Source organism: Corvus cornix, chromosome Z (assembly GCF_000738735.6).
Source record: "Corvus cornix cornix isolate S_Up_H32 chromosome Z, ASM73873v5, whole genome shotgun sequence".
NCBI classification, from domain to species: Eukaryota; Metazoa; Chordata; class Aves; order Passeriformes; family Corvidae; genus Corvus; species Corvus cornix.
Window position 1 is genome coordinate 36,820,933 of NC_046357.1, and position 26,157 is coordinate 36,847,089.

Sequence of the window (26,157 nt, forward strand, 5' to 3'; positions counted from 1 at the left end):
CCAGTACCAGACTCCCCACTGTTTGAGCAGAAAAACTGTGGAAGGAGATTTAAAGGCCAGACTGGGCAACCATCCTCCAGGAGTATCATAGGAACCAATCCTACCTTCAGAAAAAGGATGGAGTAAATGATCTAACACTTCTGGTAGTAGAGTTTTCTGGAGAACTTTTTGCCATTTGAACATCTCTTTTCATAGGGTTTCTTATATCACCAGTCATCTGCAAGATACACATCATACAAGTAGCAAAGGACTACCAGACTTGCATCGATAGCTGCGCTTCCTCTCCATAACAAATGAAAACAAAGTAGTCAGTGTCCCCCTTCCTCTCCTTCTGCTTCAGCGATGAACATGCTTATGTCTGAAAACCATGTGACTTTTAAAGTGCTGGGTGATGAGGACATGACACTCATTTTCTTGATAGTGAAGGTCAGGACTGGAGTAATAAGGGACTCTTTTCATACCAAAAAGGAAAAAAACCAAAAAAAACAAACAAAAAAATCCAAGAAAACAAACAAAAAACAAAGCAACCTCAGAAACTTGTTTCACTTTAGATCAGATCTGCAGATGCTTGGTACAGGACTCAGTTGTCCAGGCATGAGGCTCTCTGGACAGAGACGATTCTCTTAATCTCAGCTCTCTGTCTTCATTGTGTCTCAAACAGAGGTGCAACACATGGTTATTGCCAAGATGGCCTTGTCACATGTTCAGAATGGTTTCCTTGGCAGAACCACCCATAGTTACAGCCAAAATAGCTTTAGCAGAAGACCTTCAACAGTGGCTTCAGAAGGAAAGTACAGAATTGGATTGAAACATGGTCTTTATCTGTATAAGAACCAAGGGGAATAAACCAGGATGAAACTGAAGCACTGAAGCGTAGTGTTGCTTAGAGAGAGGATGTCTGGTCTTCAGCAGCAAAGTCAGCTTGGGCTTGCTTTTCTCAGTCTCCCTTCCCTCCCACCTTTTCCATGTCCATTTTAAAAATCCTGTAAAATGTCTTTTCCCATGCTCTTCCAACTCTTTGTCAATGACACAAACCCCTGTCATGTAAAAATAAGTTCTGTAGGAAAAAAAAATATCCCTCTTACTTTGATATCCAGTCTGGGTTTATGCAGATAATATATATAGAGTATAGGCTGCTTAACACAATTCCTAGCAGTTTTTCTTATACAATGCTTTTATATTGTTGATAATGAACACGACTGTAACATACTGTTAGTGGAATTCTCCAACATCTCCAAGATGAAATATGGCTAAGGCATGTTCAAAAAAGTCATGTGAAATCACTGAACCCAATCATGAAGTACATTTTCAAAACAACACAAACAGAATTATCTGGGCGACTTGGACACAGGACTACATCAGTATAGAATGTATTTTATTCTCAAAATATATTCTGGAGATTCCAAATCTAATAGAAAATCAAATGTGACTGGCTAGAGGAAAAGAATCATCCATAAACAATGAGTGACAAGTCTTCCAAGACAGGACATTTATTCCTTGCAATGTGCCCTAATTCGGGAGCAACACTTGACAACACTCATCTCAGATGCTGTAACAATACCAGCCACGACAAGCTTCTAAAAAAGTAGTAGTAAATTTCTGGTTGTATGTCCTGCTTGTAACTATTCAAGAAAATGTTGCTTTTAAAATGAAAACCACTGTGGTCTTCTCCAGAAGCATTCAGGAATTATTCAGTGGTGGTAACTTCTTGCATTGCACTGCTTCACCTGAAAGATGAAAAGATGAAAAAAAGATGACTTTCTAGTGGATTCTACCAAAAATGAAGAGGACAGGTACAAAGCTTTTAGAAAAAAATGTACTAAACCAGGTGCAGTCTGCAGTGCTCAGCAGTCAGAAGGAAACTGCTTCTCCAGCTTCTCTGTACCCATCCAACTATGTCTTTCTTTTGACAAGGGAGCGGCATTCTACGACCTGGTACCTTTCACACTCTTCCTCCCCTCGACACCCAATGTGGGAGAAGGGAGAGGAGGCAGAGGCTGAAGGAGACCCGCGCACTCTGGTGAGCTGCGCTCCGGGGGGGGGGAGCAGCGGGGCGGGGGCAGCGGTGCAGGGCTCTCCGTCCTCCCTTCCTTCGCTTTTTTTCCTAAAGTTTATTGTAAAGGGGCAACATTCGCGGGTCCGTCACGTGATCCTGTCAGGTCCTGCCTATTGAGAGCCAGACCACCCACATAGAGGACGATGGAGCTGCTTAATAGAAACAGGCATGTAATTGTGAGGCTTTCCAGCACTCGGCAGAATGTCTGCAACCTAGGAGGGTTGTTTTTTTATATTTTCAGTTCCTTTGGTGGAAGGACGGAAGGACGGAAGGACGGAAGGAAGGAAGGAAGGAAGGAAGGAAGGAAGGAAGGAATTCGGAAGGAAGGAATTCGGAAGGAAGGAAGGAATTCGGAAGGAATTCGAAAGGAATTCCCCCGGAAGGAAGGAATTCGGAAGGAAGGAAGGAAGGAAGGAAGGAAGGAAGGAAGAAGGAAGGAAGGAAGGAAGGAAGGAAGGAAGGAAGGAATTAGGAAGGAAGGAAAGGAAGGAAGGAAGGAAGGAAGGAAGGAAGGAAGGAAGGAAGGAAGGAAGGAAGGAATTCGGAAGGAAGGAAGGAATTCGGAAAGAATTCGGAAGGAAGGAAGGAAGGAAGGAAGGAAGGAAGGAAGGAAGGAAGGAAGGAAGGAAGGAAGGAAGGAAGGAAGGAACTAAAAGGGGAAAGAAAAAGAGAAAAAGAGAAAAAGAGAAAGAAGGAAAGAAAGAAAGAAAGAAAGAAAATAAATAAATAAAAGAAGGAAGACAACACTTAGGTTCCATTTAAGCCGCCAGTACCAGTGAATGAGGGCGCACCCAGACCTCCAGCACGGCTCTCCCCGAGCGGCTCCTGCAAGGGCAGTGATGGTAGGTGCCTTCCCTTCGGCGGGGCGGCCGCGGCACCGGAGGACAGGGCCCGGGCCTGGGGCGGTGTTGGAGGGGCTGGGGCCTCCCCGGGGCCCGGAGCTGACGAGGGGCGGGGGGAGCCTCCTCTCGCGTCGGGGGCCGGGGCTACCGACGGGCAGCGGGTGCGGCCCGAGCGGGGACGGCAGCGCGGGCACGGCGGGCGGAGTGGGGGGGTGAGCAGGGGCGGCGGGGCTTAGGCCTGCTCCCTCTCGCCCGGCTTGGCGGTGCGGTGGCTCTGAGCTGCGGTAGGGATGCGCGGCGGGTACTCGCCGCTGATGGGAGACGGCTCCTGAGGTGTCTGCAGTCCCGCAGAGGACGGCAAACGAGTCTCCGGTCTCTGCGTTTCACACCTGTGTGAGCTTTGGTCCGAACAAGCTGCCTCGCGGGGGGCAGAAACTTCTCTGGGGCTATGCTCTACAAGACAGGGGCCGCCTTAGGTTGAAGTCAATACTGGCTTCAGCCTCCGGCTTCAGGATTGGGCTCCGCGTGGGGCTGGTACCGGGCACATCAGGACCGCTACAGCGCTGCTGTCACCGGTTTCCTGCGTGCTGTCTCACTGCTTCCAGGGACTGGAGACTGGGGGGATGTTCAGTGACAGATGTCTCCCTCTCTGCTGCCTTAGTCCCACTTTGGGAGGTAGACCTGGGGGAGGCAAAAGCGCGGAGGGGAGTGGGGAGACATCTGGTGTCGTTAGATGGTTTTAAAAGAAGTGTCGGAGCCAAGGTGGGTATTTCACGTCTCCTAACCTGATAGCCTCTACCAGCTGTGGTTACAGAGTATCACCTTGTTTCGGCACCAGTCTCATAGGTGTATCTAGTTTCCGGTTAGGGCTACTAGGGGCGTTGTGTGTCTGAATTATAATATGACATTGTATCTGGACAGCAGATAGTGTTGTTTAGAAATATTAGGGCTGAGGAGGGAGGAGGAGGAAAAGCAGTATTTTAAAATCTATACGCTTTTAAAAAGCCTATAGATATAAAACTGGCAGCCCACTCTGAATTAAAATGTCTTAGGCTTCTCTGTTTTTATCCTTACTTCACACACACATACACACACACGCACACACATACACACGCACCTTTTATTTTGTCCTGCCTTTGCCACAGTGTATAAAGCCCTATTGAGACATGTAGGCGTGATGTGTAAACCGGATTAGCAGTATGAAAGAAAGACATACAATGAGCCTGAATTGTTTTACTTCCTTTTCATTTCTCACGCCTATATCTCTAATAAATTTGTTGCTCCAGCAGTGGGTCAAAGAGATTGTGTCGCTCAGCTTTTTTTTCTGCAAGGCCCGATGGCAGAGATCAAGGAAGTGAATGCCCTGCCTTCTGGCACATGCAAAACTTGAGCTCTATCTTTACACAGACCCGGTGTTGTCCAGGCTGGCTAAAAAAGGTTTAGTGTAACTTTCCCCTCTCAATGCACATTAATGTCCTACAAGTGGCAGGGCATTTTGCCAGGAAAAGAATCTGTTTTGAAGATGACTTGGGTTTATAAAGGTAAAGCCCCTCGTGGAATATGACAAGGTCTGCTAGGTCTGGGATGTCCTCGTGGTTTTGGAGGGAGCGGGCTGTTGCTCCTCCATCCACTGTCTTCCGCAGCTCTCCGTGCGCCCTTGTCCTCTTCTGGGAGTCCGCTGCTTCACGGAAGATGCCCAGAATCCTCGGAGACTCCTCTGGAAGCACATTTTCCTTCAGCCTTCCGTAGAAGAAAATGCCAGCGCTCCTGGGTTGGTGCTGTAGATCCCTCATTTGCTCCTTTGTGGCGTGCAGAGCAGCTTTCCATTAAAGGAGATCAGGGGTAATTAGCCGCATTATTTTGACAAGTTGGCTCGAGCAGTTCCCTTTCTTCCAGGGCTGGGAGGGAGAGGCCGCCCGCCTCCTTCCCCAGGCGCGGGCGCTGCGCGGCGGCGCTGCCCTGCGGAGCGGCTCCCGCTGCGCGCCGCCGCCTCCGACGGCAACCCCCGCCGGCCCGGTGGCCAGCAAGGCACTGCGAGTGAAAAGAGAGGGAGGCTCAGGCTGCCCTGCAAAACCCAGCGACTGTGATCTTATGCCAAAGACAGAATCAGGTGTGCGGGTGGAGCACAGGGCCGAGGCAAAACTGTGCACTTGTGCGATGGAAACGTGTGTGAGACACAAAAACTTGAGGGAACAGAAAAAAATCTGATTATTTTCCCACAAGTCGGTCTTCTCCCATGGTCAGCTCTCTTGTAAACCGTACAAAGGGAACCCAAAGTGCCTGCGCTTCATTTCTGTCTTTTCTTTATTAGGGTAATTAGATGCTCCAGCAGTGCAAATGCTTTTGGTGGGTGTCTGCAGGTGAAGAGCAATCTGGAAAAAATGTGTTAAAGTAAAAATCACTGCAAATACCTGTTACCCGCTGTTAACCTCTATTGGATTGACCCCTCATCTGGCTGGAGAAAGTGTGAACCTCTGCAGTATCGGGGGTTATGAACACAAAGGGAACGTAAGTAAGAGGCAGAGCATTACAACATGAAGCCACTACGACTAAAGTCAAAGCAGAAATTCTTGTACACCAGCCCATTGAAAAAAGGCATTGAAAAAAACACGTATGAATGGTTGTAGACTGCAGCCCCTCTATATAAGGAGACACCTTCCCAGGCCTTCACCACAGAGCATGTCCTAGATAAAAAATCTGGGAGATCCCTTCAAGTTGCTGAAGATGGAAATAGCCCTTGGTGTGGAGGAGCAGTCACACACTCAGGGAATGCATATCACAGTCAGCAGTGCTTACAAATGTAAATAAGGGCAGATTGATTAGGAACAACGTTATTGCCAGGAATGTAGCACGCAGGCATCAGCTATGAGGCAGACTGGGGGCAGCCACTGCTCTGACCACCCAAGTGGAGAATTTTACACTGACATTTCTTCCTTGAGGGGAAAAAAAACCCCAACATACATACGCACACCCATCCCAGAAACAAGACCAATTAGATTTCTGCAGTAATTTTAAGCAGTGCATGCTTAAAAAAAAAATTATCCCTCTAGACCATAGGGAGAGAGGGGAGATTAAGATAGGGCTTGTTAAATTTGAGTCTTCAGACAGAGTTTTGGAACCAGCAGTGAGAATGGGTGTTAGGCTACTGTGTGAAGCCTAGCAGGCAGGAGGCACGTAGGGCAGCGCTGCGGATTCCAGATGCTTGAAGGGACAACCCTCCCTGGTTTTGGAGCCTACTAGGAGGCTGAACCGAAATGCTTTTGTTCCCATCCCTTCTTTCTCCATTCACCTGCCCTGCTACCCGACCAGACACGGTGAGGTTGAGCACTTGCAGAAGTAGTGTCACATCACTTCCCAAGTGGAAACTTGAATTGGAGGTGGCCGACTGCACCCCAGGTGCAGGTTTCAGCCTCAAACACAAAACAGCCTCCAGCTGCAACCGTTTCAGGTTTCCTTCTCCCATACGTATGCACCTACGTGTGCGTGCATGACAGCTTGCTGCTCCTAGCAGCTTTCCTGGAGACAGTCCTGTGCGGAGCAGAGGGCAGGGCCTTCATGGAGACAGGTTTCACAGGGTGGGGAAAAACGGAGCTGGGATGAAGTGAAAGGAAAAAGAAACTCCCTAACCGGCGGTTACGGCCCTTGAAAAGCCCTGACCGTCGATGCCTTTAGGCAGTCTCACGGAGGGAACGGTGCGGTGCGGTGCACAGCTCGCTCCCGCCGGCGGGCCCCGGCCCCCGGGGTGCTGCCAACCCGCGTTGCCGGCACCGGGACGGCCCGCAATTACCGGCGCTCGCCAGCCCGCCGAGGGGAGGAGGACGTTTGCAGCGACCGGGGCTCAGGGCTTTTGCTCAGCGAGCGCTGCCCCAGGTACATGCACGGCGAGGCTGAAGGGAGAGGTGCGCAGTTGCCGGCGGGTTTGTCGAGCCCAGCGCCGCACCGGGCAGGGGCTCCACGATGTAGCTCCCCTCACACCTCGGGTCCCCATGCCGCTCTCTTTTTCGCTGCGTTTCTCCCACGCCCCCTCCAGCTCCCAAACTCTTTACAGCCGCGCTCCTCCGCAGGCGTGCCGCAGCCGTCGTGCAGGAGCGCAGCCCCCCAGAGCGCCTCCCAGCCCGGCCGGGGGCGGAAGAGCGGGCTGGCCGCTGCCCCCCGCGCCGGTGCGCACGGGTGTCCGCCATCGGCCCGCTAGCTGCCCCCGCGGGGAGCTGCCGCTGCGCGGCCGGGGCCCGAGCCCAGGGGCTGCGGGGGTGCGCGTCAGCTCTAAGCAGCAATTAATGGGCTGATCTCTCAATGAAGAGAAACGGGGAGAAGCGGTGCCAAAAAAGTAAACAATCGCGTGTAGTTCAAGAAATGTTCAGCGCGGCCAGGCAGGCTGCGTTTCATGGACTTTTACACTAAAAACATTAAAATTGGCTTTCCTCAGGTTTCAGTTAAAGAATGAGCCCTAAGTTGAAACAGGCTAGCTACCGCGCGGCTTTAAATCCCTTAAGTGTTAAATTTTCATTGTGTTTTTCTAACTGGACGGAGTGGTTTTCTTGCAAGGAACTAAGTCTCCTCTTTAGTTAAAAAGAGAGAGGGAGAAAAATCTGGCACTTTCTACCGCAGTATCCACCACCCTGTCATTATTCCTGCAAGCCTGGGAATTCAGCTCGGACCTCCCAGTATTTGTTGCAGCTCGAGGCCAAGGTGCCTCTAAAAGGATTTTCTTTTAAGGCCTTTAGAAATCGTTTAATGCTGCTTTTTCCTCGCTTTCCTCTCCTTTTCTTAAAAGGGAAAAATGTATTTCTGTATGTCCTTCCCGAGGAAGTTCCGCGCGTGTATTTGCAAGCACCCCGGGGGGGGGCGGGGGGGTGGGGGGGGGATTGAGGGTGTTGGGGGGTAACGCTGTTGAAAAGAAAACGAAGAAGAAAGAGGGAGAAGGCATTCCTTAATGGAAGTATTGCATGCAAAGAAGACTGGATCTCTTTAAGGCTCCCCCTGAAGCTGGAGATGCACACACAAGGGTTGCCGGCCTGGGTGGTCTCTCTACTTTGGTGAGCTGTTGCTAAGCAGCTAATAATAGTCATGTTTGCTGAGTAATTTCTGCCCTTCCCGAGCCAATCACCTCGCAGAAACCCAAGCCATCTGACAGCCCCGGGGGCGGGCTCTCAGCCCCTTTTTTTTTTTTTTTTTTTTTTTTTTTTCCTCCCTCTCCCTCTCTCGCTCTCTCTGCACTCATACTCCCCCACCCCCCCCCCCCACCCCTCCTCCTCTTTATCCAAATGGAGAGAGTCCTTTTTTTCTTCTTCATCTCATCTCTGGAGCCGAGGGGCTGCAGCTCGGTGCTGCCGCGCACACACCGGGGGAGAGCGCCAGGCAGCCGCCCGCCCGCCGCCGCGGCGGGGCCAACCGCGGAACCCCGCCGGCCCCGCGGCCCGCGAGAAGCACCCCGGCGCTGAAGCAGGATGGTGCAGCGCGGCGAGGCAGCCCAGCAGCAGCAGGAGCAGCCGCGGCCCGCCGCGCCGCCGCCCCGCCGCCGTCGCTGAGCGCCGCCGCGGACAGCGGCTTCCCGGAGGCAGCGGCGGCCGGCCGGAGTAGGCGATTTCAACGGGAGCGGAGGATAGCGCGGCGGCGGCCGGGGGATCCCGGGGGTCGCGCCCGCCCGTCCGCCCGCCCTCGCCGGGCGCGGGAGCGGCCGCCTGCAGCTCGGGGTCCGCGCGCGATGTGGCAATGGGAGGCGCGGGGAGCGACTCGGCCGGAGCGGCCGCGGCGGCAGCCGCCGCCCCGCCCCGCGTGAAGCGGCCGCGCCGCAGCAGCCCCAGCAGCAGCCCCAGCCCCGGCGGCGGCGGCGGCAGCAGCGGCGGCAGCAGCCCCCGCAGCAGCAGCATCAGCCCGCGGCCGCAGCGCCGCCAGCCCCCGCGGCCCCGCCGCGCCCCCGGGGCCCCGGGCCCCGGCGCGGCAGCGCCAGCGGCAGCTCTCCCGTCCCGCCGGCGGCGGCAACATGGCCTCGGCCGGTAACGCGTCGGAGCCGGAGACCAGCAGCAGCGCGGGCGGCGGAGGCCACCCGGCCGGGCGGCGAGGAACGGCGGCGGAAGGCGGCGAAGGACTGGAGGGAATCGGCGCGCCGCGGCGCCCGACCGGGAGTATCTGCAGCGGCCAAGCTACTGCGATGCGGCTTTCGCCTTGGAGCAGATTTCAAAGGTGCATTCAATCTCTCACTCTTTTTTCCAGAGATACACGCTAGTGGTAGTGCTGCTTTTTCCGCGGGGGAGGAGGAGGGAGGTGGTGTGTTTTCTCGCGGGGGTGGAAGGAGGAGATGGAAACGAAACGGCCACCAATAAAATGCTGGGAAAAAGAGAGGGACGTCTGTGACTCTTCAGTGCGGGAGAGAGTGCCCTCCTTCCCTCCCTGCTCGCCTGTGCCTGCTCTGGTGCGTGCCTGTGCTGCGGAGCACTTCTCCTCTTAAACTTCCCGAAACAGCCTCGCCTCGGTCCCGGCCTCCCCATGGCTAAGCCCCAGGCCCGCTCTCCCTCTCCCCCTCTCCCTCTTTGCTTCCTTTCTGCTTCTCCATCCTCTCGTAGCGCCCTGCGACCTCGGCAACACCCGCTCCCGGCCGGAACAGGGGAGAAACCGGCCGGCTGGTTTCTTGGCAGAAGTTGGGCTTTTGTGAAGTTTTCCGCCGACCGCCGAGACGGCGACTGCCCTCGGAGAACGGGGTCCCCGAGCAGAGAAGGCAGCGGTTTTCCTCCTTTCCCGGCGGTCAGAGGGGAGCGAGGGCCGTAAACAAATTGCCACCCTTAACCCTGCCGCGCCGGTCCCTGCGGAGGGCTGGAGGTGCCGGGGCGGGGGGACGGCCCCGGCCGCCAATCTCCGCCGGCCAAAAAAATGTTCAAAGTAAACAATCTCCAAAAGCTGCCTTGCTGCAGGGATGGTTTCACTTCAGGGAGCGGATTTCTAGGCTTTGTAAGAAGAGGGGAAAGGAGGAGGAAAAAAAATCCATGTGGCTGCCCTCTTCCGTTCACAAATATTGTCGTAACTTACAGATGGCTGCTCTGCTTCCTAATTCAGATCACACAGCGTCTCCAAACTCTATGGAAATGAATTAGTGCAGATCTTACAGCGCTGCTCACCACGTGGGTCCTGCCTCAGCACCAAGCCTCTGCTAGGAGCTGGGAATGGGGGAAACGGCCACTGCTACCCACTGTCTGTCACACAATCCCCCCGCCTCTCCTCCCCGGCCAATCTGGGGTTCCAAGAACAGGAAAAGGGACTTTTCTTTCTTGTAGCTGTTGAGGTTCATCGGGAGTGGTTCCTTCTTCCCTGGAGCCACGGGTCTCGCCAGCGCGAATGCTTTGCAGCCCGAGTGGGTGGCGGTGCCTCGCGCACGAGAAGAGTATGGTGGTGGGCAGCACAGGCGAGGGCCCGGGGGCCGACGCAATGTTGTCACCCCCAAACCCGCGTGTTGGTCTGGGGCGAGGATGGCTGCCAGCAGGTACATCTTTTCCCTGTGTGTGTGCTCGAGGGTGGCTGCTCGGCAGGGCCGCGGGGCACAGGGCCCTGCTGGAAAGATGCCTGTTTGAGCTGTTCACGGTGCTCCATCGTTCCCCTGGGGACTGCGCCCCGAGGGACACGAGCTGTCGCGCTCGTGGGAGGGCTGGGGGGCTCCCCCCACTTCTGCGGCTGCCGCAGCCCCCAACTACTGACCTCTTCTTGCTTTGCAGGGGAAGGCGACGGGACGGAAAGCGCCGCTGTGGCTGAGAGCAAAGTTTCAGAGACTGTTGTTTAAACTGGGCTGTTACATTCAGAAAAACTGCGGGAAGTTTTTGGTTGTCGGCCTCCTGATATTTGGGGCTTTCGCTGTAGGATTAAGGGCAGCTAATCTCGAGACCAACGTGGAGGAGCTGTGGGTGGAAGGTAAGTCCGGGGGGGTGCCCCTGTTCGCGGTTGCCGTCCCTGCCCGCCTGGCCGGTCGGGTAGAGCGGCCCGCGGCCGCTCCACATGCCCGGGAGGAGCGGCCACCGGCAGGGAAGGCGGGCGGTTGTCGGGGCGGGAGGCGGGCGCTGCGCTGGGGCGCGCAGCTCCGGGCGGCGCATACCACTTCTCCGCCCGCGGGGGTCGCGGCGGGCCATGCACTCGGCGGAGGGCCGCCGGGACAGCTCGTTCCCAGCCGCCGGTGCCCTCCCCTCTGACCCCCGTAGCAGTCAGGGCGAGCTGCGGGCGACGGGTCTCCTCGTCCCCGCCGGCGGTGGGAAGCGGCCGCGCTGCCGGCAGGCGCCCCCGCCGCCATTTTGGGAGTGCGCGCGGCCGCGGCTGGGGAGGGGGCGGGCGGCGCGGCGGGGCGGGGCGGGAGCCTGTGTGTGGTCCTGCGCTTGGACAGCTTTCAGCTGGCGGGGAGAGCGGGGCTCGGCGCTGGAAAAAAAAGAAAGGAAAATAGCAAAGGGGGGGGGAAGGGGGGGGGGAGGAAATCCAAACGAAACAAAAAAAAGAAAACAAAAAAAAACGAAGGAAAGGCAGCCGAGGCGAAGCGGAGCCCCGAGTGGGGCAGCCAACCGGGCGGGGCACCCCGCGCTGAGAGGCATGGCTCCAGACTGCCGCGGGTTTGGGCTTTAGGTGTGTTCTTGGTGGGTTTTCTTCTTCTTTTTTTTCTTTTTCTCGTTGTTTTTTTTTTTTTTTTTTTGGTTGGGGGGTGGGGGGGGGGGTTGGTTGGTTTGTTTGCTTGTTTTTCCTGGGGGAAAAATACCGTTTATTTAGCATCACGTTCCCCCGTTAGCTGCTGGGTCGACGTGGAAACGGAGATCCTTGACTGCAGCAATTACTACTCTAGGTTTATGTCAAAGTAGCTTGCAGCAGAATTTGTCTTATAAAAGTTAATATGGGAGGCTGCATAAATAATCATTACTAAATAGCTCTCTGTACGAGTATATGTGGAAAAGCTAGTGCTGAATGCAATCAAAGTCGGTGCCTGTTCTGAAGGTGTTCTGTCCTGCCCGAGGTGAATTAGAACGTATAGGATCGGAGTCCGTCCTTGCAGATGACAGCTGTATTGGGGTCAGGATGGGATTCGCGGGTCATTTAGTGAGTGTTGGTTTTTCTGTTGTGGAAAATAATGACGTTTTTTGGTCCATGTAGTGTAGTCCAGGAGTTGAAAATACGATGAGATCTGCTGCCGACAGATCTGCCTGAGAAACAGAGCAAGACAGTGCTGGGTCCCATCTGTAGGCAGAGATGTGCAGTCAGAGTTTGTACTGGTCACTAAGTACAGTACTTTAAATTCTAATGAAAAGGACTGAATTTTGTTTTTCTTCACTTCTGATTTTTCTTCCAAACTCACTGTGGAGTTGTGAAGAAGTTTCTTTTGTCAATTTTTGCTCTTAGGTATTTTGTCTCTGTTTTTCTGTGTTGGGTAAATTAATATGTGATTGCAGCTCTATCCCGCATGCTCTGCTGACATTTATTATCCTTATGTTACCTGGTGTTCACTTGCCTGGAATGGTGATCCTATTCAATTAATGCCATCTGCTTTTTGTAGCCTTGTAATACCAAGAAATGACTTGCTGATGATGCCTCAGTGACTGGCCTGGCAGTAAAAATACAATTATCAAGGAAGAAATAGGATTTGCAAAATAGTTGTGTAGTTCAGTTGCTGCACTGGCCTCTTCTCATGTCATTATTGTTATGGGGAAGGGGTGAGCCAAAGTCCCTAGTATGGAATCTAGTGGAAATTGATCTCTGAGGTTTTTATGGCCAAGATGAATTCATAATGCAGCTGGTTTGACAGAGTTGACTTATGTAATTTCACATCTATTTAGTTTAGTTTTCATATAAAATTAAAAAAAAAAAAAAAGTAAAACTCTGCATTTAGAAACCCTTGCATTTCAAAGCCAACCAGCAAAGGCTAGCAGATTAAGGTGAAATAAAATATTCTAGTTTTCCCATCATAGCACTACATGCCCATCTGCAGAAAAGAGCTTGCTAAAATGTGCTTTCTTGGTAGAGGCTCTGTAAATGTTCTGCTCATGAACAAGGGTGTTGTACAAGATAGCAGTTGCATATTTTTGTTGCTGAATTATGAACAGCAGTACAGATTGAGAGTTTGAGATGGAACAGAGACAGAAAGAGATAGTATGGAAAATGCGTTTCTTCCTATGCAGAGGTGCAAAGCCGCACTAAACTTGTTCTTCCGCACTTACATGGAACTGATCCTGACAGGTATAAAGTACACTTCATGGAGGTTGGTATACTAAGGGACCCTTTAGATCAAGGTTTCTTAGAACAGAAGCAGTGGCTGAATTGTCCTGTTTATTAAAATAGCTGTCTCACTTTACCTTTTACCTTTCATTATCTGAGAGTTTGAATGAACTGGGCAATGCTGACCAAATATAGAATCATAGAATTGTTTAAGTTGGAAAGGATTCATAATATCATCAAATCCAACTGCTAACCTAGCGCCATTGTGCTCATCACTGAACCATGTCCTTAAATGTCACGTCTAAACACCTTTTAAATACCTCCAGGAATGGTACTTCAAGGGCAGCCTGTTCCAATGCTTAATAGTCCCTTCTGTGAAGAAATTTTTTTTACTATCCAGTCTAGACCTCCCCTGAAGCAACTTGAGACCATTTACCTCTCATCCTGTCACTTGTTGCCTACAGCCTCTTTTCATGTAGCTGTACAGAGGAATAAGGTCACCCCAAGGGTCCTCTTCTCCAGGCTAAATTACCCCTGCCCCCTAGCCGCTCCTCACAGGACTCGTGGTCTGTTGCCCTTCTCTGGACACATTCTAGCCCCTCAATGTCTTTCTTGAAGTGAGTGGCCCAAAACTGAATACAGTATTCGTGGTGTTGCCTCACCAGTACCAAGTACAGGGGGACAATCACTGCCCTGTTCCTGCTGTCCACACTATTGCTGATACAGGCCAGGATGCCATTGGCCTTCTTGGCCACCTGGGCACACACTGGCTCATGCTCAGCACCCCCAGGTCGTTTTCCTGAGGCAGCTTTCCAGCCACTCTTCCCCCAGTGTGTAGTCCTGCGAGGGCAGGACCTGGCACTGTATGTTGCTGAACATGGTATGAACCTCATACCATTGGCCTTGGCCCATCAATACAGCCTGTCCAGATCCCTCTGCAGAGCTGTCCTGTCCTCCTGAAGATTGACGCTCCCAGCCAACTTGGTGTCATCTGGGAACTGACTGAGGGGGCACTTGAACCCCTCATCCAAATAATTGATAGATGTATTAAACAGGACTGGTCCCATCACTGAGCCCTGGGAGCCACTCCAGTGACTGGCCAACAATTGGATATAACTCTCTGGGCCTGGCCATCCAGCCAGTTTTTAACCCAGCAAACAGTACACCTGTCCAAACCATGAGCAGCCAGTATCTCCAGGACAATGCTGTAGTAAACAGTGTTAAAGACATTAATAAAGTTCAGGTAGGCAATATCCATAGCCTTTCCCTCATCCACTAAAGTCATAGAAGAAGATAAGGTTGGTCAAGCAGCACCTGCCTTTCACAACCCCATTCTGGCTGGGCCTGATCCCTGGACTGTCTTGTATGTGCTGTGTAGATTCATAGGTTACTTGAAATATATTTCAAGTAACGGTTTTGATTTGCTACTGAAGCTTTTTACAGTTATTACTGCTGAATAAATTGGCAGTATTTACTTTAAGAGACAGATTTGATATGGTGTATTTCTGAATACCACTGAACATAATACAGCACTGAAGTTTGCTGGAAGTAAACGGTTGCTTTAAAACTATAACACAATTAATTAACGAATAGTGACGTGAGCTTTGAATGAGTTTTAAGACCATGCACATTCTAAGTTAAATGATTAGTAGTCTGAGCCTGCAGCTATTACGTACCACAGGGGGTCTGACGTTGGTCAGCACCGGTGTACTGCGACCTTCCTAGAGAGAGCGTCCTGCAAGGAACAGCTCTTCCAGGGGCGGTGGCAGGCCTCCCTGGGCAGCAGGTGATTTCAGCAGGTGTAGAAACTTCCCTGCTACAAGTGGTATCAGCTCTTGTGATTCAGCTCTTTGTGAAATCACCCAAGGCAAACTTGTGGACAGAGAGACAGGAGGCTCGTTTGGTTATTCCACAGAGGCAGCTTTTATTGTCCAGCAGCCCCTGTGAAGGGGAGGCCAGGGACAAAGGCTGCCTAGTCATGGGCAGAAACGGGGCTTTTTATGGGAAAGGCAGGGAGTGGGGTATAAACCAACTAGCCAACTGGGTACAGGCTGTTACCATATAGAAACGAGGCATGCTGGGGGTGGTTCACTTTGTCACCATGACCCAGAGGAAGGTTGCTTATCTCTGGGGAAAGTCTTTTTGCCCTCAGGCCTCTCTCCTCCAAGGGAGTGCAGAGGGCTCTTGTGCCAAGGGCTCACAGCCCTTCACAACTCCCTCTTCCTTTTTTACCAAGAACTCCTCCCCAACGGCCTTTTTAAAGCAGCGTAAAAAACATGAGAACATAAGCAATACAATAAGAATTACAATGAAGATCTACAAAGCACCCTTAACTAAAGAAAGTGCCCACCCTTGGAGTCCCCATTGTCCGAGAAAGTTGTTGAGACCGTCTGTGATTTTTTCATCAGTCTTGATTTGGTGGACTTGATCTTTTAGCAGCTGGATGTTCTTTGAGATGGAGTCACTACGTGATGTAAAATATTCATGTGCTGCTAGAGGAATCCCTACCAGGCACGTTGACAATGGGTTGTCTAGGTTGCCCATGGACAGGCACAAGTTATCTTGTTTTAATGCCCTTGCTAGGGTCTGGGGCTGTGGGACAACCCAGCTGAGGGCCTGTGGTGCTGTGAGGAGCATCCAGCAAGTGAGGGCAGCACCAAGGTAGATGGGCCTCCTCTTTAGACAGGGATGGGGCTTCTGATAGGGAATATAAACGAAAATTTGTTGGCTTTGAGGTGAAGGGGAAGGGTTGTCTTCACTTTTCCTCCCTCCTCCCTTTCCATTTCCCCTTCCTTTGTTTTTTAAAATGAATACTGTTGGGGAGGATAGAGGGTTTGGGATATTCTGGTTGGAGGTAAGTGAGGGCTGGGGAGGAGAGGGAGGGCAGGGAACAGGAAGGTAGGTATATAGGTAAGTGGGGTTTTAGGAATAACTGGGGAATAACTTACTTATAACAGCGTTGGCCAGACTATGTCTGGCCTGTAGTTTGCGTTTTGTTAAGTAGAGTCCTTCTGGGAGCTGTGTTTTGTCTGTGACTTAGTGACGGGATGGTGGATTCTTCTTGGCAGTCGATGCTTCCTCCGTCTCCAGGCTGAGCTTCTCTGGTTATCTGGACCCGATGTGTCAGAGTCCGGGATATTTCAGTTATTATTTGTGGAGGCAGTGTTTACACAGCCTAAGTATGGTTTGATGTTTTTTCCTGGGAACCATTTGGGGCCGGATGGTAGTGAAACACAGGCATACCCCCTCCCCCAGGTAATCAACTGGAAAGGCCCAGAAATCTGATGTGTTTCTGGGTCTTTGATCAGCACCGGTGGCTTTTCAGTGAGCTTAGCTTGGGTCGAATTCGAGAAGTGCTGGAGTATGGGGGGTCAGGCTCTGATGATGTACAATTTAGGAAATTAATAACATAGAGAGTCTTACAGAGTCTCTCAATGGGAGACATAATCGCTGTTTCTCTCTGCTGTTGATTGAGGACTCTTTTGAAGGTCTGATGAGTCTTTTCTGCTATGGATTGTCCTGTGGGATTAGCGGGTATGCCCCTCGTGTGTTTTACTCCCCACTGGTTGAAGAAATCTTTCAATTTGCGGGAGGTATAGGCGGGCCCATTATCTGTTTTTATTTGTTCAGGGACTCCTAGGGTGCCAAATGCAAGGAGAAAATGCTTGATGGTGTGGGTGGCATTCTCTCCTGCGTGGGCTGATGCAAACACTGCCCCAGAAAACATGTCGATTGACACGTGCACATACTTAGACTTTCCAAAGGATGGGAAGTGGGTAACGTCAGACTGCCATAATTGGCAGCTGTTCAGACCGCGGGGGTTAACTCTGGTACCCATAGATTGTATCTGGTAATTTTGGCAGTTTGGATGTGTTGCTACAGTTTGCTCTCACTTGGTCTTTCGAGAGCTTGAACATCCTGATGAGGGCAGGTACATTTTGATGATAAAATGCATGGGATAACTTCGCCTGGGCGAAGATGTCAGGATATTAGCAGTCTCTGCCGACATGGCTAGCGCGTCTGCCTTCCTGTTCCCTTCCGCGATGGCACCTGGAAGGTCAGTGTGTGACCTTGCATGCATAATACCGTAAGATTGCTTTCTATGGGAGATTAAATTAATTAATGTAGAAATCAATTGGTGTAAGTTTGGATTGGAGACCTCCTTGGGAAAGGCGTGTTAAGCCCCTGTAGCTATGCCAGCAACGTAAACTGAATCTGTGACCAGATTAAAGGGTTTGTCTTTGAATTTCTCAAAGGCTCTGATGATAGCTGCTAGCTCGGCAATCTGTGGTGATCCTTCCACTACTTGGACATCAGAATCCCACTTCTGAGTCCTGGAGTCTCTCAAGTCATCACTGACTTTTGGGATTACCCTGAGCCATCGGTAAAAACTTAAGAGCTTTGAGAGGTGTTCTACTTTGGATTAATTTTGGGATCAAATTAAAGGCTGAATTAAAAGTCTTATGTTTTGGCATGTGGATGGAAATTTGGCCTGGGTAGCGCTCCAGGGCGAACTGGAGGCTCCCATTGCTCTGGAGCAAATGTTCCAGATCCCCAGTGGTCAATGGCAAGTATATGCATGTGAACTCCCACCCTGCAAGAGAGCAGAGGTGAGTTCTGGCCTTTTTTATTAGATGTGCCATAATTTCTTGAGGAGTGGTTATCGTTTTTGTAGGCTGATGGCTTGTAAAGATCCATTCAAGTATTAATAAAGGGTCTCTGAGTTGAGGATCCCATTGAAAAATCAACCCATAGAAATGGGGGGGCCTTACCCAAAATGGTAAACTGGAGGGGCAGGCTGGGCTCGACACGATGTGCTTGGCATGGAAGACAGGGCCTCCTGGACTGTGGTGATGGTATCTCAGGCTTCTGGCATGAGTGCGCGTGGAGAGTCCAGGTCCTCGCAGCTGCAGAGGAGACTAAAGAGGGGGGCAAGGTCTTCTGTTGTCTCTAGCAGGGGATGTATCCAATTGATGGACCCGCATAACTTGTGTAAGTCTCTTAAGGTCTTTGGGTCATCTTGGATGGTGAGTTGCTGGGGTGCAATGGTCCTCTCATGGATCTGGAATCTGAGGTAAGTCCATGGGGTGCACTTTGTCTTCACGAATCTCTAACCCTGCTTCCTCTATGGCTTTGATAGTCCTTTTAACAGTCATGTCCAAATAAGTTTTTTCTGATTCACACATCAGGATGTCATCTATATAGTGGTGGATGATTGCATCCGGGAACAGGCTCCGGATGGGGTACAGAACATGGGCAACGTACCACTGGCATATGGTCGGGCTGTTCTTCATGCCTTGGGGAAGGACAAGCCAATGGTATCTTTTGAGTGGGGCCTTTCTGTTGAGGGAGGGGACGGAGAAGGCAAACCGGGGGGCATCCTGAGGGTGGAATGGGATGTTGAAGAAGCAGTCTTTTATATCTATGATGGCAAGCATCCAGTCTCTGGCCAGCCTCGATGGTGAGGGCAGGCCGGGCTGGAGGGGACCCATGTCCTCAATGACTTCATTGATCTTACGGAGGTCGTGGACGAGCCTCCACCTGTCCTTGCCAGGCTTTTTCAGCACAAAGACAGAGGAGTTCAAAGGGCTGGTGGTCTCGACGATGTGACCCTTGGCAAGCTGTTCCTCCACGAGGGCTTCCAGAGCGCACAGCTTTGCCTTGGAAAGGGGCCACTGCTCGATCCACACTGGGTCCTTTCATTTCGACGTGAGCCAAGGGATGGAAGGTGGTGTACACCTCAGTGGCCCGAGTTAGAAATCCTTACTGGGGATGCGTAAGGAAGCCCCCCATTGGGTCAAGAGGTCCCTGCCCCATAAGGTGATGGGGGCCCTCACAACGAATGGCCAGACGGTTGCTATCTTGCCTTTGGGGCCTTCGACAGTGACATTCTGCTTGCTCCACGTAGACACTGTGGCTCCACCGATCCCAGAAATCACGCCTGCTGCTGGCTGTAGTTCCCAGTTCGCTAGCCACTCAGAATGGGCGATGATGGTCACGTCTGTGCCGGTGTCCAGCATCCCCGGGCGGTAGATCTGCTCCCCATTACAGAGCAGGCCGCATTCAATGGTAGGCTTATTTGAGCCCACAACCTGTGCCCACATTATGGTTGGATTGAGTGGAGCCTATTCTGGGCAGTCCTGTGGGAACAAAAAGGCTTGTGCAATTGGTGTTTCCTGTGAAAGGTAAAAGGGTGGGTCTGTGCAGCAAAGCTGGATAAAGATCTCTTGTCCAGGGTGTACTGTTTGTATTTCTGGTAATACGAAAATTTGTTCTGGACCATGAAAAGTGTCACCAAGGATGAGAATGTCCCATGGACTGTTTTGTGGTCCGTACTTACCTGTGGGGATATGGTAAAAACACTTATCTGTAAAGTCAATGGACAGCACGGTTACCAGCTAGCGCTGGGTTCCCATCTGTATCACTCCATGTGACGGGTCTCTTTCATGTGCGCTGGGATCTCCGGGGATGATGGTGCCTTCTGAGATCCACCTGCTTCCTCCTGACACTTGGCAGTGGACTTCACATACTGGTCAAAGTGATACGGCTTTTGATTTATTGTCAAAGTGCAGGGCCATCCTGCGCTCTGTTGGAAGTTTGCTGGGTGCAGTTGGTACCGCTGCTGTCTCTGGGACCTTTGGTAGCTGGTGCGATGGTCCTGGGTGGGTTACTTTTCTGGGCAGTCCTCTTTAAAGTGTCCAAATTCTCTGCAATTGAAACAGTGGGCATTATCTTTTGAAGCCACTGCTGCAAATGCACCGGATACCCTTTCTGCAATGCCCTTTGCCACTGCTCGGGCAACTGCATTTTTGGTAGATGTATAGCGTGTGCAGCCTTTCACCATTTGCTCTATGGTGGGTTCCATGTCCTGGGGTAAAGCCCTCAGGATAGTCTTGCATTGTTCATTAGCATTTGCCATGGCAAGTTTACTCAAAAGTTCCTTTTGTCCCTCTGGACTTTCTGTTTGTTTTTCCAGGGCTACCTTTAACCTGTCCGCGAATTTAATAAAACTCTCGTCCCCTCCTTGTTTGATGTTAAAAAAATTTTGTGTGGGTATCGAGTCATCAGGGGTAAGAAGCAGTGATGTTTTTGCTGCAATGGCTATATCCTGCAGTGCAACTTCAGGTATAGTGTTTGTTTGGTCTGAGGGTTTTTGAAATTCACCTTCTCTGACTAATTGTTCAACAGTCAAATTTGGCCAACCTGCGTCTTCGGAATAGAAGTCAGATAATGTTTTTAGTTGTCTTTTCCAATGCTTCTCCCATAGCATATATTCTGCCGGGCTAAGGAGGCAGTTAACAATGTTTCTAATGCCATGCGGAACGACCGTGTAGGTGGAGAAAGTAGGTTCTAATAAGTTTCTAAAAAAATGGGGTCCCCGCCCGTGTTCCTTAGCGACCTTGCAAAGCTCTTTGATTTCTCTGTAGGGAATTGGCTCCCACATCCTTATATTTGTGGGTCCCCCCCCCGCCTCCCTTTCGTAAAAAGAGCTGGGAAGGCTGAACTCGTTTGGGCTAATGCGCTCCCGGGTGGCATCTCTCCGTGTCTGCATCCAGTGGTCGTAGTTCTGAGTCAGAGTCCGCGGTGCTGCTGTCATCCTCTGAAAAGGAGGATGAATGTTTTCTAGGGCGAGCCGTGGCAGCCTGGAGCTGAACGACAGGGGGAAGAACGTGGCAACTTTTGGATGCCAGCACCACCCGAGCCAGGCTGGGGGCGGGAGTCGCGGGGGACCAGCAGTGCTGTGCCGGAGCGGGGGGCGCGTCCTGGCTGCGGAGAGGCGGCGGGGAGGCTGCAGCCGTGCGGCAGCTACAGATCCCGAGGGAAGCAGGGGTTAGAGTGTCGCCGCTGCTGCTGGAAGGCTGTTTGAAGTCAGCGGCAGCGGCTGGAAACGGTTGCGGGGAAGGGGTCGAGGCGATGGGGTTTAAAGCAGAAACTACGGGAGTGGAGTTTGCGGGAGAAACCGAAAAGGCGTGGGGGGGGGGGGGGGGAAACGGGACCCGGGCTCCCCCTCCCTTGAGGGGGCTAGCGAGGTACCGGTAGCGAAACCGGTAAAACAGGTTTGTGTGGAGGGGCGCAGGAGCTATCTCATCAGCAACTTGAAAGGGAGGGAGAATGGGTGATAGCAAGGGAATAGCCTGAGGGCATAGAGACTGGTGGATCGCTTTCCAGGGAGCCAGGCGTTTGTCCGCCCGCTGCTGAGGTGTGGATGGGGGGTATGAACTTGGTAGAAGCGATAGCATCACAAAACACGGCAGGGGGATTGGAATGCGCGAAAAGGGGTGGGGGGGAGCGGCAGGGGATGGGGGTGCGAGGGGTGCAGGGGCGCGCCCACAGCCCGGGGAGCGGCAGCGGGCCGGCTGCCTCGCCAGCGCCGTTCTGCGCGGGGAGAGACGGATAGATAACTGGAACAGGGGCTGAGCTTGGGGGGTGGGGAGAGGCTCCAAGGCAACTGGGCCAGAGTCGCTTTGGGAGCGGGGGAGAGAGGCTCGGAAGGCATCAGGGTGTCCGTGGCAATCCTGTTCCGTACGGAAGCTTCCATCTTCCGACTCCCTCTCATGCGGAGAGGGGGGCTTGGGAGCACAGGTGGGGGGGGTGGGGGGAAGTTTTTGACTGGGAATTTCCCGACATTCCCGAAATACTACCGTTTTTTTCTACTAATGTAACAATAATATGAAACAAGGGGATAAACTGAGAAACAAAAATCACCAGAAGCTTGAAGAGAGTAGGTGTTTTTTTCCAACGAGATCCCAAAAGGAGTTAGAAAGGATAGAGTCACCCTTAATATCAGAGAAATGCTTAGAAATCAAAATAATTAAGAATTTGAGTTTCCTCTTAGAAAGATTCCCCTTAGAAAACTTAAAATTACTAACAAGAAGGATTTTTAGAACTTGAGAATAAAGGTCTCTCTCAGGTTGGGTAAGGCTAGGTTTTCTCAGCCTCTGTCCCATGCTGGTGGTCCCACGCCCTAACCCAGCAGAAAAAAGAGAAAAAAAAAGCAAAAAAGGACCCAAAAATGTAGAAACTCGCAGAAAAACCCCAATTTCAACTTAAAAATCTTTGTCCAGGCATGGGGGCAGCTAGTAGGGTCAAAGAAACGTCTTCTGGGTAGGTGGTCAGCCTGAAGGTCGATCCTCATGGAGTTTCTTCTCCAAGATGGTAGGTGATGGTCTCGACCTGTCTCTTTGGATAGCCTCTACTAGAACGCAAGGGGGTCTCCTCAGAGAAGTGATGATTCGACGGTGGCTTTCAGTCCCTCCAACAGCTGTGCAGGAGTCACTCTCTCCAGGGACTTCCAGACTCCAAGGAGTTTGGGTGCCACTTAGCCGCAGGGGGTCTGATGTTGGTCAGCACCGGTGTGCCACGACCTTCCTAGAGAGAGCGTCCTGCAAGGAACAACTCTTCCAGGGGCGGTGGCAGGCCTCCCTGGGCAGCAGGTGATTTCAGCAGGTGTAGAAACTTCCCTGCTACAAGTGGTATCAGCTCTTGTGATTCAGCTCTTTGTGAAATCACCCAAGGCAAACTTGTGGACAGAGAGACAGGAGGCTCGTTTGGTTATTCCACAGAGGCAGCTTTTATTGTCCAGCAGCCCCTGTGAAGGGGAGGCCAGGGACAAAGGCTGCCTAGTCATGGGCAGAAACGGGGCTTTTTATGGGAAAGGCAGGGAGTGGGGTAGAAACCAACTAGCCAGCTGGGTAGTGGGTATTACCATATAGAAACGAGGCATGCTGGGGGTGGTTCACTTTGTCACCATGACCCAGAGGAAGGTTGCTTATCTCTGGGGAAAGTCTTTTTGCCCTCAGGCCTCTCTCCTCCAAGGGAGTGCAGAGGGCTCTTGTGCCAAGGGCTCACAGCCCTCCACAATTATGGCTGAAATATTTACATAAGAAGTTTAGAACTTCACCTGGTAGGCAAACTTTCAGAGAGATCTTCAAAACATCATTCTTTCAGATTTCTTGTAGTAGTCTTCTTCCTTCAGAATTTATGCTAGCATTCTTGGCCTTCTTTGAGCCTCCTGATACCAAAGCTTTCCTCTTGGCTTGTTTCTTGGTGCTAAGTGTTGTAGAGTAGCTTTTTTGTTTTTTGGGGTTTCTTTTAAACACAGTCCTCCTGGCCACTGTTCAGAATACTTCAGTTATTACTGTGTGTCCCACAGTGGTTCCGTCTATGTTCCTGTCTACCTCTTAGTTGTCTTTGCCTGGGACATGTACATGTATCTCCTCGGTACATGAATAGATCTGTCATCCCCATATGCATACCTTGCTGCTGGAGGGGGTTGTCTGCTGGGGCAGACAAATTCTGAACTGCCATTTTAATGCCAGTTCTGTTATTCAGCTTGAGTTGAGTTGTATGTGGGTGTCCATGCATCCTGGAGGTGTGGAGACTTTTTAGCATCTTTATACGTTGTACACACAAAGAAAAAAAGGGCTTTGCATTGATTTCCTCGGTGACTGAATTTTGTTGGACACAGATGTGCTTTTAGAATTATCCATTCATAACTAGAGAGTGCTCTGGATGGAAAAGAAATCATGCTCATAACTAGTTATGTTTATTTGCTACCACTCTTAATAGGCAGTCTAAGACCCAGTGTGTCAACAGCAGTCACACATGTAAATTCACAGCCTCTGCTTCTGAAAGAAGGTAGTTTTGTGGCTCCAGAGAAGGTTCTGTTAAATGAAGCTTGAAATTTGGCTACTGCAATGCCTTAAATGATGTTAATTGTAGCAGCTTATAATGGGAGAGATGATCTAGTCTTGTGCTGTGATCATTCATTTCGTGTCATCATTGTCTTGGAATTTTTTTTCTCCTCACTTTTTTCATTAGTTTTCTTCCTTAAGTGGTCAAAGATCGTGCTGTTCTTTCTTTTCTTGCTTTCTTCACTTTTTGCACTAGCTGTAGCTCAGTCAAACTATTCCTCCTTAAGCAGCCCTCTTCACAAAGCTTTGTGAAGCTTTGTGAGCTTGAACTGAACTCTGACATGGCAGAGCTCCTTCTTTAAGAAAATTTGAAGGAAGAGGGTGGGTGATACAAATAGGTAGGACATCCTGCAAGGAATGCCCCAGTAGTTGCACAGTTTAGTTCAGTTATGTGGAACAAAGTGAGTGTGTTCTAACTGTAAGTGAATTAGGACTGATTGCATACAGTAGAAACACTTTGTAAGTTGAGATTTGAGCTATGTGTCGTATTGTTTCCTTTCTTTCTTAAGGGACAAAAATCAGGTTGCTCTATTTTATTTATGGCTGACCCCTCTTAAAATATGTTAATCTACCCATGCAACTTAAGAATGAGGTGAAAATGAGGAAAGTGTATGAGTGATGCAGGAGCCAGTATTATTTCCATAGATTCTCAGTTTTCTTAACCCACCAAGATTAAGTGCAGGTGGAGAGAAAAGTTGTTCTTAAATTCTGCCTAAAGGCACCAGTTAACTTTACACTAGTATTCTTTGGAGAAACAAAAAAGAATAGTAAAGAAACAGATCTGCACGAATTTGTTTTTTCAAGGAGACAAACTTATGTGAGTGGGCTGAGGTAACATGTTTGGTTTGAGTACAGTTAGCAGGAATTGACCCAGTCAAGTGTAATTCCTTTCTGCCACAAACGTATGCATTTGTGGACAGCAGCAGACAAGTACTGTTTTAGATATGCTTGCTCCTGCATCACCTCCTTGGCACAGTATAGATGGCAGAAGAGCAGAAGTTACTCTGCTCTTCAGTCTGTGGTGGGGCGTTGGCAGGCTCTGTGGCAGTCAAGACATTCTCTCCGATTGCATCACCAAATTAATTAGTTTCCTATGAATCAGGTGACATAAGAGCTTATTTATCCCTGAATGCTGTCTTACACTGTGTTGCATTCCTCAGCTCATACTGAAAGTTCATTGGAAGGTGTTTATCTGGAAAATTTCCAAGCCACTGTTTTGTTTGATTTAAGTATGATTATTTATTACATGTCTTTTTTTCCACATGATAGCTGAAGGATGGTCATCTGAGAAACATGCTTATTTTAATGTTTACTGATAAACCGCAGAAGTAGTTCAGTCCAAGCTACTGTTTTGAAAAAGAACATCAAATTCTAATATTTAGGATTTATATAATATTTGTGGATAAAAACATCAGGGCAGTGGGTGTTATGTTCCTTTGAATTTGAACTCTCTCTGTTTCCATGTATTGAAAGTTGTTAAGAAAAGATGCTTAAAGGTTTTACTTACATGGATATTTATTTGATTGTCATCTTTCAAGAGCTTGCTATTAAATTCAAAATCACTGGAGATCTCTGTTAAGTTCCATCTTGGCAGGTGTCCACATCATTGCTCAGAGTTGGTACTCCTTGCTGAAAAGCTTGTACAGAAAAACATCCCTGCAACTTCAGTGCATAAAATTCCTCTTTTATCTGTAAGAGTTTTCATGAAGGTATTGCCTGTGACCATTCTTTGGTCATTGAAAAGGTAAAGGATGAAATCCTGAATGCACTGAATGTAGTGGCAGAACTTGGGATGACTTTAGTGTGACCAGGCCTTATCCATTTACAAAGCCACAGCAGACTAACAGTGTGCCCATGTGTTAACCTCTTCAGGGAAGGGAAAGAGAAGCTTCTACTGTAGAATTGGCACCCCTCTAAGCTCTAAGTGCATTGTTGCATGGTTCCTTGAGACTTCAGAGGCATTTAATTTAGTCAAGCCTGGAGAAAATTAATCTTTGTTATTATTTCCAAACTTACCACTGTTGCCAGTGTCCCTGCCAGAATGTGCCGTACAGATCATTGTTTGGAAGGGTCTGTTTCTTTCTCTGTTGGAATGTGTATTTAAACAGGCTGGTGCCTTGGCTATGCTATTGTCCTCCTCTGCTGAGCTTTGAGTGTCATCTTGTGCTCTGAGGATTTCGCAGCTTATGAACAGGGTTTGAAGGCATTTCTTGCAGATTTTGGAACAGAAGTCCTGGTGTGAAATAGAATAGTTGAAAGCAGCATTGTTTTATTGTTGTTCCCCGTGCTGCTGTTGCTGAGCAGGAACAGGGGAAGAGTAGGTAAGTAAAAGAGCTAACTCAGCTGTAGGGCTGGCTGCTGCTGAAGTTGTGGTGCTATGTGGACATGGTGGTGA

At 50.4% G+C, this 26,157-nt stretch overlaps 2 protein-coding genes and 1 long non-coding RNA gene across 3 annotated transcripts in view; 2 read left to right on the plus strand and 1 right to left on the minus strand.

Annotated features, from left to right (window-relative positions):
* Positions 1 to 1,354: 1,354 nt before the first annotated feature.
* On the minus strand, positions 1,355 to 2,925 carry LOC120411485. The gene is made up of 2 exons (XR_005603804.1): positions 2,830 to 2,925; positions 1,355 to 1,727 (listed from the first exon to the last, which is right to left on the minus strand). It is a non-coding gene; the product is annotated as an uncharacterized LOC120411485 (long non-coding RNA).
* A 5,889-nt stretch (positions 2,926 to 8,814) lies between these two features.
* Positions 8,815 to 26,157, plus strand: part of PTCH1 (patched 1) — a 74,498-nt gene continuing 57,155 nt past the window's right edge. The window contains 3 exon segments of the mRNA XM_010403736.4: positions 8,815 to 8,945; positions 8,948 to 9,081; positions 10,602 to 10,794. Of these exon segments, the coding sequence (XP_010402038.2) occupies positions 8,882 to 8,945; positions 8,948 to 9,081; positions 10,602 to 10,794 (391 nt within the window). The 5' untranslated portion in view covers positions 8,815 to 8,881.
* On the plus strand, positions 9,076 to 10,032 carry LOC120411484. The gene is made up of 2 exons (XM_039566830.1): positions 9,076 to 9,310; positions 9,462 to 10,032. The coding sequence occupies exons 1-2, from the start codon at positions 9,197 to 9,199 to the stop codon at positions 9,984 to 9,986; spliced, it is 639 nt and encodes a 212-aa protein (XP_039422764.1). The 5' UTR covers positions 9,076 to 9,196; the 3' UTR covers positions 9,987 to 10,032.

Bases quoted from the DNA above. Each gene is read 5' to 3' on its own strand.
- LOC120411484 (XM_039566830.1), top strand. From the start codon at position 9,197: ATGGAAACGAAACGGCCACCAATAAAATGCTGGGAAAAAGAGAGGGAC. The intron at 9,311-9,461 runs GTGCGTGCCTGT...ATCCTCTCGTAG, and splicing joins GCTCGCCTGTGCCTGCTCTG to CGCCCTGCGACCTCGGCAAC.